The sequence below is a fragment of the Haliotis asinina genome, chromosome 7 (assembly GCF_037392515.1).
Source record: "Haliotis asinina isolate JCU_RB_2024 chromosome 7, JCU_Hal_asi_v2, whole genome shotgun sequence".
In the NCBI taxonomy this organism is placed as follows: domain Eukaryota; kingdom Metazoa; phylum Mollusca; class Gastropoda; order Lepetellida; family Haliotidae; genus Haliotis; species Haliotis asinina.
In genome coordinates, this window is record NC_090286.1 from 51899554 (window position 1) to 51919172 (window position 19619).

The 19619-nt window shown below is 40.7% G+C and overlaps 1 protein-coding gene across 1 annotated transcript in view; it reads left to right on the forward strand.

The window, feature by feature from the left end:
* Nucleotides 1-18199, forward strand: part of LOC137291850 (uncharacterized) — a 42641-nt gene extending 24442 nt beyond the window's left edge. The window contains exons 2-5 of the mRNA XM_067823396.1: nt 1065-1215; nt 1717-2051; nt 2505-2680; nt 14511-18199. Of these exons, the coding sequence (XP_067679497.1) occupies nt 1065-1215; nt 1717-2051; nt 2505-2680; nt 14511-14679 (831 nt within the window). The 3' untranslated portion in view covers nt 14680-18199. The remainder of the gene's footprint in view (nt 1-1064; nt 1216-1716; nt 2052-2504; nt 2681-14510) is intronic.
* The last annotated feature ends 1420 nt before the right edge of the window (nt 18200-19619 follow it).

Below are 19619 nucleotides of genomic sequence, written 5' to 3' on the forward strand. Positions count from 1 at the left end.
CATATCGCTGGCACTATTACGATCAAGGGTTTGTACAGACAAAGTTCACTCAGATTAGAAACTCACCCACCTAATCAAAACCATGTCCAATTTAGTTCATCGTCAACCTGGTTCTATTATTTACATACCGCCAACATATAACTGGAATATTAACAACAAACCATCGGTTGATTTTTGATTCAGAATCAAAACTTCAATGGACCACACTCGCAAAGCATGTCATGTGGAAACGTCACCACTTAGAACAGTAGCTATGTTGGACAAAAATAGTTAGGGATATCATAAAAATACCAATATTCCTAACTTATTTTGTCCAGTATATATCATATCAATGATTGACTATATCCAAACAGATGAGACTATGGGGAGTTGATACTTGATACCTTGGACGTGAGAAACTTCGTTATCCTGTGTCATTGCTTTAGGGTAATGTGCCTGTGAATACGGTACATGCAGCATCACCCGAATCTGCCGATTGTGTCCTTGAGTTACCGCCCTTTGCCTCTTACACATCCCAACATCCTCTGACGTATATTCTCCGAACTCAAATCAAGGCTCCTGCGTTGTTTAGTCCGATTTTATATAAGGCATACCTTCCAAACAAACCCTCTTGTACAAAAGAACGAATGACATTGTTTATAGGTACAGAAAAAGCATCGTTACAAGTGAAACGACGGGATGGCGGCGAGCGATATTATGCCATACCCTATATCTTTATCACATGGCAGAACCTATGTACTTTGAAGCACACCATTATCACGGATAACAAATAACTACTCACCTTAGAATATATATGAGCTAAAGAGGCACACCACATACCGATTTGTCACTACGCTGCCATCCACTTCAATTGGGAAACATGACAAAGTGATTCCTCTCGATTCCCCAACACACCTCCATATCGTTTTTGGCTTTAAAGATATATATTCCGGCCTGCGCGCTTTTTGTAATAGTGTGCATGGGAGCACAAAGATACAAAAGATAAATTGGTTGTCCAGTCATATAGCACTTGCAGTTTATCTATCTTGATGACATACATTGACGCGTCTTTATTCCACCTTCAGGGCATCTTCCTGGAGAAGATGATCGAGGAGTCTCTGCAGAGTTCCAGGGAGATGGCTTCACAGCTGTCAGAATGCCGGGCTGACATCAATGATGAGTTTGAACAGTTCAAGATGGACATTGCAGCACTCAGAGCGGAATCAAGAGCACATGGTGAATATACAATATCGTTATAGTAATGACGACAATGTCGATGAGGAAAGAAATATATTTGAAAGTACCGATGAAAGTAAAAATATATGATGAAAGAAAAATAAGAGAGACTTATCGTTAAAAGTTATGGTGTCTTTATTATGACGATGATGGACGAAACACTGATCGTTGATAGTAATGATGATGAAAAAAAAGACAGATCGTTGATAGTAATGATGATGAAAACAAGACAGATCGTTGATAGTAATGATGATGAAAACAAGACAGATCGTTGATAGTAAAGATGAAGAGGATGACCCTGATGAAAGGAAGAAACAAAGCGACTGTTAATACTTATCATATACTGACAGAAATATACCATAAAGTTGACGCGAATCGGTGCAAACCATCAATGCGACATTAAACGTTGTTCTTTCACTCACTCACTAGAGAGGAATTTTGCTGGACGCCGCCTTGAACAAGCAACAAACAAAGAGTTGTACACAACGTGATCCTTTTCAGCTGAAAGCCGGAATGGTAGCAGGAACCGTCGCAGTCGGATGAGCCGAGCATCCCGAGCTAGTCGCGCTCCTTCTGAGATGATGATCGTGGATGAGGAACAGCATGACGAGGAGCGTAGGAGGAGGATGGAGAGGAGGAGACAGATCGAGGCAGGGGATGTGTCCCCCAGCTCCATGGACTCGCTATCTCCTCACCTTGGCGGCAGGGTGGGCATGGGGGGAATGGGTGGGATGGGTGGCATGGGTGGTATGGGGGGGATGGGAAGGAGAGCTGTGTCACCAAATGGAATCAGATCGGTGTCTCCGGCCAGACCTGTTACGGACGAGGAACAACAGGTGGGCAGAACTTTGACATTGTACAGCGAAACCTCCTAAATTCAAACACCTTCTAATCGATATAGTACCATCACTTCTCAATGCTGACGATACGATAACATGTTTAGATTATTACATTTCTATACTTTTCTTATTTGGAACCTTTTGATGCACTTTACAAGTCATAATGGTCAGCTTATCAAGGCGTGATATATTCTCTTTGAATCTCTAGAACATGTCCATACAACGCTGACTCCATGTACATGTGGGCTAGCCTAGTGGTTAAAGTGTTCGCTTGTCACGGCAAAGGTCGGGTTCGATGCCCCACACGAGTACAATGTATAGATCCCATTTCTGGTGCCCTCTGTCGAGCTATTGCTGGAATATTGTTAAGAGCGCCGTAAAAATAAACTCACTCACCTATGTATGTTTTACGTTGTGAAGTCCTATGTACCAACTGGTTCCTGCTTACAGAAACACATGCACGAAGCCCGTGCCATGTTGACGGACCTGGAACAGACAGAGACCCACATGGAGAACGAACGAGAAAGACAGAAGGAGAACCTGGAGAACAAGAGGAGGCGGTTGCAGGATGACAGGATGATGAGAGCCATGCAGCTGCTAGACGACTGCCTCGCCATGGACGGCATGTAAGTAGCACAACCACTAGCCTCGTCCCTGTAGAAGTACGTAGTTGTCCCTGGCTGTATCAAAAGAATAGACCTGAGGAAACCGGTTATGTACGCTGGCTGCATCGAAACTACGTTAGAAAGAAGGAAACACTGTCGTTTGACGGTTTGCTTTTTCCTGACAAGCACTGTCGCAGAACTCCATCAGATTTTACATGGTGGAACGTGACGGGTTAAGCAATCTTACAGTCCTAGGCCTCCTTTCACAAAGCACAAGGTGATCGTATATCATTAAGGTTACCTTAGTGCAATGACAAATAATGGGAGTTAACGTTAACCTTAGTAAAGGTGCTTCATGCAGGGAACCCTTAGGCAGTGTCAGGGATAAGTAATCTTGCAGACCTATGCAGTGTCTGTGGTTAGTAATCTTGCAGTTTAGTAGTGTCTGAGGTTAGCAATCTGACAGTCCTAGACAGTGTGTGAGGTTGGAAGTCTTGCAGTGCTAGGCAGTGTGTGAGGTTGGAAGTCTTGCAGTTCTAGGCAGTGTGTAAGGTTGGCAATCTTGCAGTGCTAGGCAGTGTGTGAGGTTGGCAATCTTGCAGTGCTAGGCAGTGTGTGAGGTTGGCAATCTTGCAGTGCTAGGCAGTGTGTGAGATTGGCAATCTTGCAGTGCTAGGCAGCAGTGTGTTAGGTTGGCAATCTTGCAGTGATAGACAGCAGTGTGTAAGGTTGGCAATCTTGCAGTGCTAGGCAGTGTGTGAGGTTGGCAATCTTGCAGTGCTAGGCAGTGTGTTAGGTTGGCAATCTTGCAGTGCTAGGCAGTGTGTGAGATTGGCAATCTTGCAGTGCTAGGCAGCAGTGTGTTAGGTTGGCAATCTTGCAGTGATAGACAGCAGTGTGTAAGGTTGGCAATCTTGCAGTGCTAGGCTAGGCAGTGTGTGAGGTTGGCAATCTTGCAGTGCTAGACTAGGCAGTGTGTGAGGTTGGCAATTTTGCAGTGATAGGCAGCAGTGTGTGAGGTTGGCAATCTTGCAGTGCTAGGCTAGGCAGTTTGTGAGGTTGGCAATCGTGCAGTGCTAGGCTAGGCAGTGTGTGAGGTTGGCAATCTTGCACTCTTAGGCAGTAACTGGGGTTTGGAATCTTGCAGACCTAGGCGTCCTGGTGTCTGAGGTTGGTATTCCTGCTGTTAGGTAGTATCTGAGGTTATCAATTTTGCAGATAAACAAAACAAGGAAAATAAATTCAGACCCAACCAGACAAATATAAAACAAATCAAAACACAAGAAAACAAATAAGGAAAGTCCTCCAAAAAAGAATAATTGGAAAACACACCCTTTCATTCTCAAATGGAACCCTTAAAATGTTACGAAAACAGGAACATTATTTAGAATTTCAACTCATTTCTGAAAACAGTACGAAAATGAGATACAAGACAGTTAAAAAGTCACGATCATATCCGCGGAGACAGATGCAATTATTACTACAAATCAACAACTGCTGAGTGAGGTCCTAACGTCAGAACTTGAGACAGGTGAAGTGTGTGTCAGCAGCTACCTGTCACATTACCGCCTTACCAGACATTATGTCATGCAGGAAATCCTCTCCTGGTGCATGCCTCGGTACTTGAGGACCAAGGTCTTTTTATTGATTTCCAACCATGACAACGCTCAGATCTCCAGCACGTTAACAACCATTAGAGGATGTGTGCAAGTATGTTCAACTCGTGTGGGGAACTCACTGTTTGTCCATTATGTGGGGCCTTTGCGACTGCCAAACACCAGGGCCGTGGTTCACTTTTCTTAACAAAAGTCACCAGAAGATGACACATCCCTCCGGACCCACATATTTGAAAGAACATCATCTGAGAGTTACTAGTATTTTTAGACTAAGTTCGAATCGTTTTCATGGAAACCATGTAAAATATTAATGCCAAATATCAGAAAACAACAAACAGCACCACTTCAAGATCTGCCTTATATATTTGCAAAGTTCTGCTGAAAGATATCAAATGCTTTTCAGTTCTACTCAGGAAACGGATTCCATCCCTCCCCTTGAGACTAAGTCGGAATTGTTTCCACGGAAACCCAGAAAAAAACTGAACATCTGCAAATAGCAAAAGGCACCACTTTAGGGATTGAATCACATATTTGCCAAGTTCTCTTGAAAGACATCTCAAATGGTTTTCAAGTTCTGCTCATGAAATGGATCCCATCCCTCCCTTTTGAGACTAGGTACGAATCGTTTCCATAGAAACCAAGAAAATTATAAAGGCCAAAAATCTGTAAATAGCAAAAGGTACAATCTTAGGTACAGTTTATTATATCTACCAATTTTGATCTAAAAATATTGAGTTATGCTCCGGAAACGAAATATTTACGGACGGACTGGCGGATGCACGGACGGACAGATGAGACGTCGACTATATTCCCGGACAATAAGGTATACATTATCAGTGTTAAAAGTGTTTTATATCAGTACTTTTAAAAACTAATCTGTAAATAAGATCTAGCGGTAATTCTCAGCGTTGCTATATCAGAAACCGAATCTTTCCTTTTCGCGCTAATTTGGCCTACCTTTAAGTCTCATGTTGTGGTACAAACAGCCGTAGTTGTGTGTAGAATTCCGTTGTTGTCACGTGTTAGTATTGTTCTTAAAGCATTTTGGTACAGCAAAATAGTGACTTCTTTCTTCCATTGTAAATAATAACCTTAGTTTTTTTCGACTACTCACTTAACAGAAAATTATATTAACAAGATCGGTAGGAACAGGATTTTTTCAACCTGTGACAATACCACAACACAAACATTATACAGAAATACCTACACAAGCAAGCCAATTAAAATGTTATGGATGAGCAGGGTCTCGCATGTTGTATTTATGATGTCTGTTTTTCACTGGTAGAATGTCTTTGATATGAAATGCAAAATTGATTCTTGAACATTGACTATTTAGTGAATTTGTATTGAATATATGTACTAAGTGGTTTGTTCTATATTTTTTGACGTTTTAATCAACTTTAATAAATCCACATGCGACTGATTGTTACGGAGCGTTTATTCTTGGAATGCTTCACTGCGGAGTAGTTTGCTACAATGATGAACTCGGATGTCTTGAGTTCCCCAAGAAGTGGCCGTTTAGAGAGATTATCCGTCTCAACACCAGAGGTTACTCAGTGTGAGTTTTGCCCCCAGTTTAGTCTGTCCCGCAGTCTCTTAACCGTACTATTTTCCCTACTACCTAGCCCTCCCTGCAATGCTAAAGCCCTTAAAGAAGCAAGTATATATTTCGTCACGTTTAGGCTCCCATCTTTTAATTTATACGGGATGTTTTGTTACTATAAAAATTGTATATTTTCAACGAGTATGAGACTAAGCGTTTGGGTTATATTTGGGTTAATTAATGATGTGATGGCCCAAGACGTATATCACTTGTAACACGTGCGGCAGGAAACATGTGACTTCTTTCAGTGGCATTTAAAAGTTGATGAACAACGAGGACAGTACATTTGTACGGTGAATGGGAGAAGCCCACAGTCAGCAACACAGTCATTGTGTGTCTGATGTGTGCAATAATATTAGTATTGTCACCCTGGTGCACGGAAACTTGGAATGGGAACGGAGAAAAATAATTTTAAAAACTAAAAAGGTTGGATGGAGTACACTCCTGCACCTTCTCAGGTCTTGAAATTTTATGTATTATTCACAGCCACGGTTAAACATACCCGGAATCATCCTCGGTCTTATAACCATGACAACGAGGATTCCGACTAAAAAAATGGTTGTTTATTGTACGCTGTCATCCTTGACAGGTTGTTATGTGTCTTGTCACACAAACATCTGCACGAAATACCAGCTCTTAGTAATTGCCCAATGACGTCACGGCATTGATCCGGGGATTAACCCTTGGAAACCTTTGTAAGAGGAGAATCGAAGGTATCCATTGTGATTCTTCATTTAGACGAAGCAGGATCCATTGTTGCTTCCTTGAATCACCCTGAAATATGTCTGTAGATATATTCAGTGTTGACATAGTGCCATTGGTAAAGTGGATAAAATAAATTGGTCAATATTCCCCAGGAATACAACCTACTGCTTGGCGTGTTGAATCGGCGACTTACATCGTCAGAGTTCGGGCATGGCTGCACTACAGTTTATAATCAATACGTAGCTTTTATGTCACATGCAGTTCTACTGATGCATGTATTTCCCAAAGCTGTGTCTAGTGGGTGGTGACACGCCAAACTCTGCACTGGACCGACCCAGGCGAATTAGCGGTCTCAGATAATCCATTCTACGTCGATTCAAACATTTCTACTGTTGTTACAGTGCAACACAGTCTACCCAGCGCGGTAGTGTTACAGATGAACTAGTCCGGGAGCAACAATATGTATTCAGATTCTATAATATTCCTAATTGATAACATTTCCAAACAGCAATTTCGAAATTAAGCATTCTCCTGATTAGTTTTTTGTTGTTGCTGGATTAACTATATTCCGAATTAATAGTATTCAAGATTATCAATATTTCGAATCTATTATGTTCCGGATTCAACATATTGGGGATTACCAATAATCCGAATAAATAATCTTCAGGGTTAACCAAATATGAAAATGGGAGGTGGGATATCAGCTCGCTTGTCCGTGGTCTCGAGAACGTCCCATCCACAACATGGGAACTGAGTCAACACACAGGTACTGCATTAGACAGCCACAGAATCAATAGAATTGTTGACAATCTTGGGTTTCGTGATTAACGAGGTTCCCTATAACACGCTACGGGCTGTATGGCCCCGTCCGTGGAGCTCAGGTCACAAATCAGTTGAAGTTAAGCACCGTTGAGCTCGGACAGTCCTTGGATGGGTGACCGTGTTTGGCGGCTTGACTCCTGAGAGGACTGAGAGGATTTATAGGGCTTCAGCCCTGTCCCACAACGAAGTACATGTGGTACTTGTGATCTCACCTCAGGCAAATGGGTACACGGTGGAATAAGCCATGTGACAATAACCTTCTACCGCCTAACAGGCAGCTTGGGTTATCCGGGGACATAATAATATGCCTGCTCTGACTGTTAGCCCTAGAAACATTCACCTCGTGTACTTTGGCACAATATAAATGCAAATATTACTATTATTACAAAATGTACTGTATCGTTAAAACAATACTTTGTATAATGTCACACTGTGTGTTCGGACACGGTGGCCTGAAAAGTGGGGCTCAATCTCATTCAGTTTCCGCCAACATGCCATTCATCTGCCATTCAAATATGCGGTGGAAGCCCTCTTCCAATCCGGCAAGCTCTCAGTATCAGCACTGGAAATTGGTCCCGGCAGAAGGTAGTTAATTTATGAATGAATTAATTAATTTAACACTCCAACCTATCGGCGGTAGTGTCATAAACCATTCCTGCAAAAAATATAATTATTAAGTAGAGGAAGGCAAATTATGTGTTTTGATTTTCTAAAACATAATGTTATAAGATGCACCATACGTTTTGCCAGATTTCGTTTCTCGCGTTGAATAATTACCATGTTTTAAACCGACTTCACCAGATTGTATTGTTTTATGCTATAAGACGAATCATTGTTGCAGAAGAGGCTCACTCCTGGAGATCATGAAAATCGTGTCCATCAAGTGTAGAATATCATTGCTACTACTACTACTACTACTGCTGCTGCTGCTGCTACTACTACTACTACTACTATCCAAAAAAGCATATACGAGAAATCTGATGCTAAAATGTATTTTCAAACTCGCTCTCTAAACTTTAGTGCATGAAATTTTACACCAGTTTAGAAGAAGGTAATGTCTATACACCTATGTGGATACTTTTAGATAACGGAGACGTTGAGCGCGATGGTGACGACGTAGCACGTCCCTGACGTCGGGTTTCTTGGCCCTCAGACCAATCTCGTTCAGTCTGCTCCGTAAACGTTTGACCGTATATCTTCTGAAGTCCCTGCCTCATGTACTCTCACCCGTGGCAGTACGATCACGCAACTGTAGTACCCGGATGTACCGATCTTGGGTTGCAGTGATAACTCGAGGTCTACCTGTACAGGGACGGTCATTTGTTATCTTGCTCAGACTAACATTCACGAGTCTTGCAACAGAAGATTGGTAATCTCCAGCATGCATTCTTTCAAGGGCGATGTTCCGAGTCGCAGAGTCAAGATGTGTCTCAGTGATTTGTCCTTGAAATTACTTAAAAAACGAATGCCAATTTCTGAAAGTAATCTGGATTTTTAATGCCAGATAGTGAATGCTCTTTGCTGCACAATTTCGACTGGAAAGTTATCTCTGCCTTTCTAATCCTTGTAAGAAATCAAAGTCAATATTTTCAGGTAAAATCGATTTTTTACTTGTACAATTGTGTAAAATTATGTTACCAACACTTTTCTTACACATTTTAACGATTGTTTGAACACAGTAGGTACTCAAAAGCTTTTTAAAAACTATAAATCGACCATGCGTTTCTTTTTTGGGATAGTATAATACCAATAATAATTATATTGTGACATGTATCTGTAAAGGACAGGTGCTGTTCTGAAAAGGGAAAGCTTGAAGAGTATTTCGAACCCAGTATCGTCGGATCCTGGCAATGCAAGGGAGTGAAACGTTGCCTAACGGTTAAGATGCCATAGCTTACGTACCAATCCGCGCTTACCAGTATTTCTGTTTGTTGTTCTTGTTATTTGAGTCTCTAAACACCTTTTCTGCCCAAGAACACTCTCAAGTTTCAAAGTCGACTCTCTACGACACAATGAAACTGGCATAATAGACTTACAAACACGGTCGTGTAAAACTGCTATAACCAATGCATGTGAGTACGATATACACCATCTATCCCGGCAATAACGATGCCAATCAAATTGTCTCTATGTGGTAATTTGCATTATTATTTCATTATTATGGTAATGGTAAAAAATATTTCACTGTTATGGTAATGGTAATGTGATGTCCTTACGCATTATATACAAGCGAGGCTATTTGCTTCCAAGAGACCCGAGACTGCCATGCGATAGTTTCTCTGACGTCAGTGAATATGCCCCTCTGTTCAGCGAAGTCTAGCACTTTACTACGAAGGCCATTTGGTGCGTCTTTAGACCCACATACTAATATGAAACATTCAGCAGGCATTTCCCAGGAGAGAGTACTTTCCGTCATTTTTATTTTATGGAGAAAGGCATAGCTTTTAAAATGGCACCAGACACAGTGTATGAATCTGATCCAGAAAGATTTTTGCAGCGATTTATGATTGTTGATGAAATATGGGTTAATAAAATTCAGTCTAAACAATAGTCTGCAATAATCTTTCCACTCTATGTCTGTCCATTTTCAATAGATAACAGCGCTTAATATCAACTTGTCACGGCCAAACAATCTTGTAGCGACACTTCTTACAGCATATTGACTGAACCTGGAGCATTAAGACTCCTTTTTCAGACTGCAGTACTTTTATTTGTTACACTCACGTCCTCGTCACGTGTATTTGAACACACTTGTGAAATATTAATGATACAGGTAGATTTTCATCAATTATACATACCCGACTACATATATTATGCTTTATTATGATATTATTATATATCTGTAAGGATATGTTCATTAATGAATTAATTACGGTAGTAACAAACAATGACCAGTGCTTGTCATTGCTTAGCTTAGTGGTTAACGTGTTAGCTCACCTCGCCATACATTAGGGTTTGATTCATTTTAGGTACACCAAGTGAAACTATTCGTAACTGCTCGTGTCATTCCGGCATGCCGGATGGCTTCTCGTACCCATCTCGTGGCCATGTTTACGACTGGGTCCTGTCTAAGCGCAAACGGTAATGGAGATAAAAATTGTCTTGTACTATTGTCAAGGAAAGATAACACTGAATTTCCAAACGTGATATGGCTCTTAGAATATCCAACATCCAGTGGACAAAACAGCAATACGGTCATTACTTTTGCATATCTTTTGGTGTTGAAAGTTGTTCATTCTTAATCTCAAAGTTTATGTAAATTGTGCTTGGTATAATGTAGCGCGATTTGATTGGTTTGCCTCGATTCTTGGCAATGATGACGTACGAGAAGGGTACGAGTTTTCTTGTAGGTCACAGAAAGAGACGAGTAGTTACGAATGCAAGTGAAACTTGTTCGTAGATACTCATTCTGACACGCACACGTCCAGCCACACTCGCACAGACAACCGAACCAATACACCCGCACGCACGCATGTTCGCACGCATGCTCGCACGCACGCACACCCACCCACCCATCTTCTGACCTATTGGAAGTGTCCCTAAAGAAAATCCAAATGAATACATTTCAGATAGTATTACACGGCACGTTGAAGCCAAATGGACAAATCCTTCGTTATTGAATTATTAATATTCTACGGGTGTGTAAATCAATAACGTGTTCGAGATCAAGTCAATGCTCACAATCGGATGTTAGACTTTAAAATGTTAAAAGTGGATGACGTATCCCGAACACCGAATACCGACGATGTACAGTTAAATGCAGACTCCTCAGTGCCAGATACAATGGCGCCTCACTTTTCAAGAGCTGTATTTTCGTTTGATTTAGGACATATAAAACTAATCGATTTATTGACATTGTATATTATACACAAACAAACATTATGTTTGAATCGGGGTCATTATGAAAAGAGGGCATGGCGAAGGAAGCAGCGGGAAGTATTTGGAATAGATTTCACATTGTGGATAATCTCTGTCAGCTACCTCCTATACTTTGACCAAGCTCTAACACCGCCTTAAGCGAGACAAACGATTTATCGACTGTTCAGTTTCTCACTGCAGTGTTTAAGCAAACCTGTTAAGAAAGTTATCGACGTGTATTGTGTGCACTCGTCGCAAGCTACTGTGTTTGAGGTAGAGAATGTATTTACAAACACAAGTGATGGAATAGTCTTTTGTATCCAGGATGAATATAGATTTCATCCTATGTGGTATATTTACAAAGGATACGGAAACATGACGATATTACTCTGCAACACCCAGAAACGAAACACTTGTGTCTATGTGTATTCATGGCCTTGTCGAGGAGGTTGTCACAAGGGTTTCAGCTAAAAATTCCATTGACATTCTGTATAACAAGTCTTTGAATGTCATTTAGAAGTGTAAATACATAAGAATGAAGATTTTATGGATATCAACTTCTTTATGAGAGAACACAACGTTTCGGAGTTTACTTACTCCTTCATCTTTCCTTTCTCTATCACCTGATGAAGGAGTAAGCATTAACTCCGAAACGTTGTGTTCTCTCATAAAGAAGTTGATATCCATAAAATCTTCATTCTTATTCTGTATAACAACTCTGCAAATCGGAGCTGGTTTCATAATGCCACACCAACATTTCTCACATGGAAGATAACAATCGCAGGTAATCTTATTTGTGAATCATGCGAATCTGTGATCGTCATAGAATGGGTAAGTTTCATCCATATAAAGGCGTATGAAGAGGGGTTTTGTCTTGGAGAGGAGTTTTATAAGTTAAAAGAAATTGTCCCCAATCATTTTCACATTGTGAATAAAATATGTTTAAACTTGAAACTCATTTCTGGTCTATATGTTTTGTGTCATAACAAACTACAGTTGATACGAATTGAATGTTGTGGTAGATTTGAGTTTGTTATTACCGTAGAGTAGAGGAGTTATAGTATTGAACGTTAATCACTGCATGTAAGTCTCACTAAAATGTTATAAACACACTGTGGACGCACGCACACACACCCTCTCTCCTTTTTCTCACATGCCTACTATGGAACTCTACGCACCTGTGGAAAACAATCTCAGGTAGCACAGTGACTGACGTGCTGAGATGAAAACACACTGTTTACTGTTTACTGTGGATTAGAACCCAGATTTATCTAACCAATGTTCCTTTGACCGTCAGTAACATACTTGTCAGTGTGGGCCTGATTTTTTGCGTCACTTTAGTTTTCTTCTCGCACAATGCCGATATAGCTGAAATAATATATCGAAACCGAAATCACCAAATCACCCTCCCGTCTTTGTGAAGAGAGAAGGGATATATCAAATAATACGCGGTAGGATTAAATTCACAAACAAGTATCTAATCCTAACCTGAGCTAATGTTTTTGAGAACCAGTGTGTTTCAGACTAAATATGATTCCTGGTTTATGGGCATTAGTTCATTTGACCTGACACGAAGTTTGGTGAGGTAGCCTAGTAGTTAAAGCGTACACTTGTGACGCTGTAAACCCAAGTTCTGTCCTCTTTTTGACAATGCATGAAGGTCATTTCGATTGTCCCACTCCGTTTATATTTTCAGCAACATATTAGAAGGAATGTTGCTGAAAAAGGTGTAAATCCATACTCACTCACTCATTCACTCACTCACTCGCTGAAACTGACACAGAAGGACATAACTTGACCTAAATAAGGATGAACATTCTCACTCTACTGAACATCAATGCTAGGTCTGCTTAGAATTTCAGGATCGATTGACAATGATCTAATATACTCACAATATGACACTCGAGTGGTGCTTATTGCATTGGATGCAGTGGTCCAGAAAATTGAGTTCGTTAGGTGCTAAGTACTAGTACCCTGGAAACATTCCTCAGATTAAATAATTCAGTATTCATTATATTCGATTGCGATATGGCCTTGGTAGACTACATATAAGCACTGTGACAGGGTGCTATGACATAATGGGGCCAGACACTCCAGTGATCAGCAGCATGATAGGATCGATGATCGTCCTATCCCCGTCAACAGAGGATCGATGATCGTCCTATCCCCGTCATGATAGGATCGATGATCGTCCTATCCCCGTCATGATAGGATCGATGATCGTCCTATCCCCGTCAAGATAGGATCGATGATCGTCCTATCCCCGTCAACAGAGGATCGATGATCGTCCTATCCCCGTCAAGATAGGATCGATGATCGTCCTATCCCCGTCAATGATCGGATCGATGATCGTCCTATCCCCGTCAAGACAGGATCGATGATCGTCCTATCCCCGTCAAGATAGGATCGATGATCGTCCTATCCCCGTCAAGATAGGATCGATGATCGTCCTATCCCCGTCAACAGAGGATCGATGATCGTCCTATCCCCGTCAAGATAGGATCGATGATCGTCCTATCCCCGTCAAGATAGGATCGATGATCGTCCTATCCCCGTCAAGATAGGATCGATGATCGTCCTATCCCCGTCAAGATAGGATCGATGATCGTCCTATCCCCGTCAAGATAGGATCGATGATCGTCCTATCAACGTCAAGATAGGATCGATGATCGTCCTATCCCCGTCAAGATAGGATCGATGATCGTCCTATCCCCGTCAAGATAGGATCGATGATCGTCCTATCAACGTCAAGATAGGATCGATGATCGTCCTATCCCCGTCATGATAGGATCGATGATCGTCCTATCCCCGTCAAGATAGGATCGATGATCGTCCTATCCCCGTCAAGATAGGATCGATGATCGTCCTATCCCCGTCATGATAGGATCGATGCTCATGATGTCAATCAGTGAAATATCAGCTAAAGACTCATTTAAAGAGAGGCGTCATATATGACTCAAATATTACTGAGTGTGGCGTTAAACTAACAAAATAACATCACTAATGCGTGGTCACTGTGTTATGACATTTTGATCACGTATCTAGTGACCCGTTGAAGTCTTGTTAATCACATATTTATCGACGAACTGAAATCTTGTTGATTGTGTTTATTGACGAACTGAAATCCGGTAGATCACGTGTCTAATGACGTGCTGAAATCTTGTTGATCCCGTGTATAGTGACGAATTGAAATCCTGTTGATCACGTGCAGCCTATAATGACGAACTCAAATTATTTTGTTGCACAGGTATGCCTCTGAGAAGCAGCGACAGACGGAGAATGTGAAAGCGAGGCTAGAGGAGTTGAGAAGAAGCCGAGAACAAAGGAGCAAGACACCGGACACCCGAGGCCTCGACCAATCGGCAGACAGACACCCCTTGAACACCCCCGACCCTCAGGACCTGGAAAAGTACTGATCACGTAACACCAAAAGTGAACATTATTGACTGTGCAGGGATATATGACCGCAGAAATATCACGTTTTCAAACAGAGAGGCCCGCTAAGTGTAAGTGCCCCTGTCCACAACATGTTCTCGGACAACGGGATACGTATGGGGTATTGTAATGTTGTACGGTGTCTCAAATTTGCAAATATTGTAATGGAAACTGTAGACCGATACATGTAACGGAAGCCCATTCGGCCTGAGAGATATGCTGCTTGGGTATCGCTATCATGGTTATAATCTTGTAGAAAGACATGAACGTTATGTAACGTTGATCTGGCATGAATATGAGTATATAATGCCATTTAGAAAGTGGTCAAAGTAACATGTTATATTTGGGATTACACTTTCTCAGTAAAGTACAGATTTAGTACTGTGTTAGGTTGAGTCCCATCCGGGATTCGAACCTTCACTTTCATAATCAGACATCTAATCGCCAGAATAGTAGGAGAGACTGTACTTGACTGGGACAGCATAATCCGAAATACATTGTTCTGATGTGTTTTTGTGAAAGGGCAATTGTATCCTTATAGATAACAGCCCTTTGAATTGTTTTCTTGATAATCATTGCATTGACACCCCTTATGACTGAAGAAAATGCAGACGTCAATTAATAATTAGCCTCGATTATCTGCTGAAGGCAGATACTAACGCACGTTCTGTGAATGGATGACTGGAAATCACTGAGGTCGCCAGGTGTTGGTGAAAAGGGTTGGTGAACAAGCCTGAGACTGGTTGTCATGGGATACCCCTCCCGACGGGCTAGTAATAATGAAAGGCTAACTGTAGAATTATTTTTCCTAATTGGATATGAGGTTCCGAATAAGGACAGAACGAGGTAAAAAAAAAGAACCCCAACGACCCTGTCATGCTCCCCGAAAATGGCGCCTTTGCTTGGAATAGAAATTCATTATTTACAGTTTAATTTAAATATACATGTATGTTATTGACAATCTTTCACTGAATCGTATTTCCGTCCTGTTCAGTTATGTAGTTCATAGCTGAAATTTCAAATCATTGTTTGATTCTTTGCTTTGGATTAATGAAACATAACCATGCACACATGTGAAACGAGCACCTGTTTTACTGCTGCCGAAAAACACTGAAGGTTTTTATGGCTGTTAATTTCATATACCCTTACGTAGAAATTCGCTTTTTGTAATCTTTAATATTGTGTATACGTTTTACTAGTTCATCAAACATCACCTATATGCCCATACCATGTGTTTTGAAAATATCATTCGATAACATATCATTTGTGAGAGGTTGTGAATCGTTGCTAGATAAGACATAGTTGATTGGCAGTTGATTAGTGGGAGCTGCCACTAATCAACCATATATCATGATTACGCGTACAGTTTGTAATTGGAGGAAATTGTGTCTTGACTTAGTACTAAACTGTTTTGTGATTATACTCAGTACTTGGAGGGAATTTTGAAAGCATGGATTATACTGTTGCAATTTTATTTTAATTCAGTGTCATGCACGAAGTTTGGATAATCCTGTAATAAGCATGAAAACGTCATAAAAGTGTTAGATTAGATCTCTGTCTCGATCGATGTTGCATTTTAAGCATGTTGAATGCTGCTGAATGATGAAATGTCTAACCACCCACTGAATCATATTGTTTCAATCATGTCTACTATTGTCAAATACATTGTCATATGTTTGCACCCCGTTAATCCGACCACTGTGCCATTCGGCTGAATTACCATATATACTGTATTACCGGATTAACCGTCCAGTGTAACGTGGTTCCAAGATAACATGGCTCCCGTATAACGGGGTCCCATGGTAACAGGGTTCCGGTATAAAGTGGTTCCGGAATTACGGGGTTTCACTGTATCGTTTTGTTGATGATGATGACCAGTACAAGTCACAATGAATCAAATCGTTATGCGAATATAAAGCACTTTTGTTCATATATTATACCATTCCCGTCCCACTTCATCTTGCTGCTTATTTTTACGTCCAATGCCATTATAGAAAAACACAATATATATTTTATCTGGCATACATAGCAGTTCGTACCTGTCATAAAAAATCCACTTTTAGATACACTCTATAATCCCAAACAAATGATTCGTTTTCATAATCAAAATTGTTAGGCTTCGGTTAGTTAGGGTTCCAGTCTACACAGATTCAGATATTCTGAAAAAAAAGCATCATAGTTTGTGACGTTTGAAAAAAAATCGAACAGGTTTGGGAATATGAAGGAAAATACTTTATTTTGTAAAAAGTTCAAGAATGTGATATTTCGCTTGTAACCAGGTGAAGAGACACAAGTTATTTGTTCCGAGTTTGTTGTAGCTGTGAGACTGAATTCAGGACATAGGAGTTCCAGATCCAGTATATATATGTGTGTTGTGTACTTACTAGTACAATGTGACGTAACCAGTCTAATGGCTTGTGTCATTCAGGTAGAGGATCTCAGATAAGGTGCTTCGAGTTATATTATATTCATAGAAACAAAATAACAACGCCATATTTGCTTAACAATCAGTGCTATGGAAGCTTGGTGCCACGTGTAGAGAGTGTTTATAGTCGTTTCAATAAAACCTAACACGCAATGAACGCGTAGATCCCATGTCCTTGCTAGATCAATCATACATTGAAACGCACTTCAATGAAAACGAAAGTACGCGCCGAATACTTGTTTTTAGATAACGACAAACGTTATGAAAATGCTACTTGTCGAAACACAGCTACTTGTCGAAAGTACGACAATTTCTCTATTGGAGATGTTTTGCATGGGGGAAAAATATCATATAGGTAAAAACCCTCAAGTTGAATTTTGTTCCAAGTTATTTTGTTTTGTTCATTCCACAAGTATTTTCTGGAATATTTTCTGCTCTGAATATCCGTTTCTCCTGAAACTATTTGACCCGGAGATAATAATCGATTGCGGAAACAGTTACCGGAAGTTCCAAAACACAGCGATATTTTCCTCAAATACTGCAACATTTTGTTTAGCAAGCCAACTTTTTCGTGTAAAGGTTTATATTTAGATAGTACTGAGGGTTGGCACAAGCTTTCAGCAATAATACTGTGAAAGCCCGAGCAGTTTTCCATAGTGGTAGCTACACCACTGACGTCGAATAACCAGGTCTTGTTTCTTTCATTTACTCATCAGTGTGTACTTTCTTTCCCCAGGAAGTTACTACTAGAAATCTGTTAAAAATTACGAATCAAGTCCTGTATCTTATTTATTAAAACGAACTATTTTTATGATTGTTTGGTTTATATAAAGAATTAATGTATATATGTGTCTAGTCAGTGGTGTCATGTGGAGTATCTGGTATACTTCTTGCTGGTGTGAAGGATGTATAAATTTGATCCACCTTGTCAATTATTCTGCAGTTGACAATTTTCAGCCCGTCAAATATATTTTGTTTTCTTGATGAAATTATTGTTTTTATGACGGGCGTGTATACAAGTCATGATTTGTGTAATAAATGTACATAAAACAAGTATAAAATGTAGAATAAAGTATTTCAACTAAACCTGTTTGTCATCTTGATGTGTATGGCCATCATATAATGTAATATGCCATTCGATCGGTAACAAAGATTGAAAATTCATCTTCGATTTGTTGGGATTCGCATACTACACTTCTCCGCCATACACTGATACGTAAATACCGCCACATTGGGCTAAACATTTGCGACACGCGGTGTGACCACGAAGGTGCCAGCGAATCCAGGTGCGTTTGTTCACACCAGTCTTAGCGTTACACAACTGTCTTTGAGCCTGTCTGAAGGATCCGAGAAGATTCGCGTTCGAGTCGGTCTTCAGTACCCATGCCTGTCGTTAGACGCGACTAACGGAAAGGGGTTGTGAAACTTGCAGAACTGGCGGACACGTCATCCCATCACAGATGTGTACCGCTCTCAGGTAGCTGGCTTATTGCTGAGTCTTGCTTTAACCAACAAACAAATACCACACATGTCATGGTACATATAGGTATTGGCAGAAAACCTTACACAACAACATCATTAGGCATCACGACGGCAGCGGTATCATGTGACATCCTTGGATCGGTCCGTCAGTCTTCGCACCCAATGCGTAAGGCGTTGGTGTAATACCATTCCCTGGTTGCCTTGCTCAGAATCGATTATTTACAGAGCCATGTCATATTCCTGCAGTATCGCTAAGTGCTGCGTTAAACAACAAACAAAGCGAAACAATAGCTATCCATTCATTATTAAATACAACATAAAAGAGCAAGACAGGAAAGCGGAGGGCGAGACGATTACGTGGATTGTACGGCGCTTTATGCTCCATGGACGGATGGTATTTGTTGTGCCTTGGGTAATTGACTGTAACAAAGTTTGTGTCCAATGTTTGGTGTGGTAGTACACTAGATAATCAAATTGGTAAATTAAGTAGTGTCTGTGAACCCGAGGCTTCTATAATGGCTGACAGGAATTCCCATTTCTAATTTGACAACACCTTTTGAAGTGACGTTACACTCTCCCAACTGTAAGAATAATTTAAAGGTATTGTAGCGGAACGGCCAAGGACTAGTAGAAAAATACTAACAGAAAAACTACAAAAACAATGGATGCTGCCACCAGTCACAACATGTGACAAAAAATACCAGTGATCGGAGACGAAGTTTAGTAAATATATATCACAAGGGCCTAACAGATAGTGGATGTGGAAACTGGCGAAATGCAGAAGGATCAGACAAGTAGATTAAGTTCCAATAACGAGTTTATTTAAAGAAGCGCCAGACTGAAACTACTCAGTCTCGACACGATACCGACTGTCATCTCGACCGGATACCTTGATTGCCCACCTGTGTCCTCGTTCCTGTAGCAGTCTTCCAATACTGTATGCCAGTTTTAATTGAGACCCCTGGGCTGTTAAACGAATCAGCTGTACAATAAACTTCGAACCTTGAAAGTGTA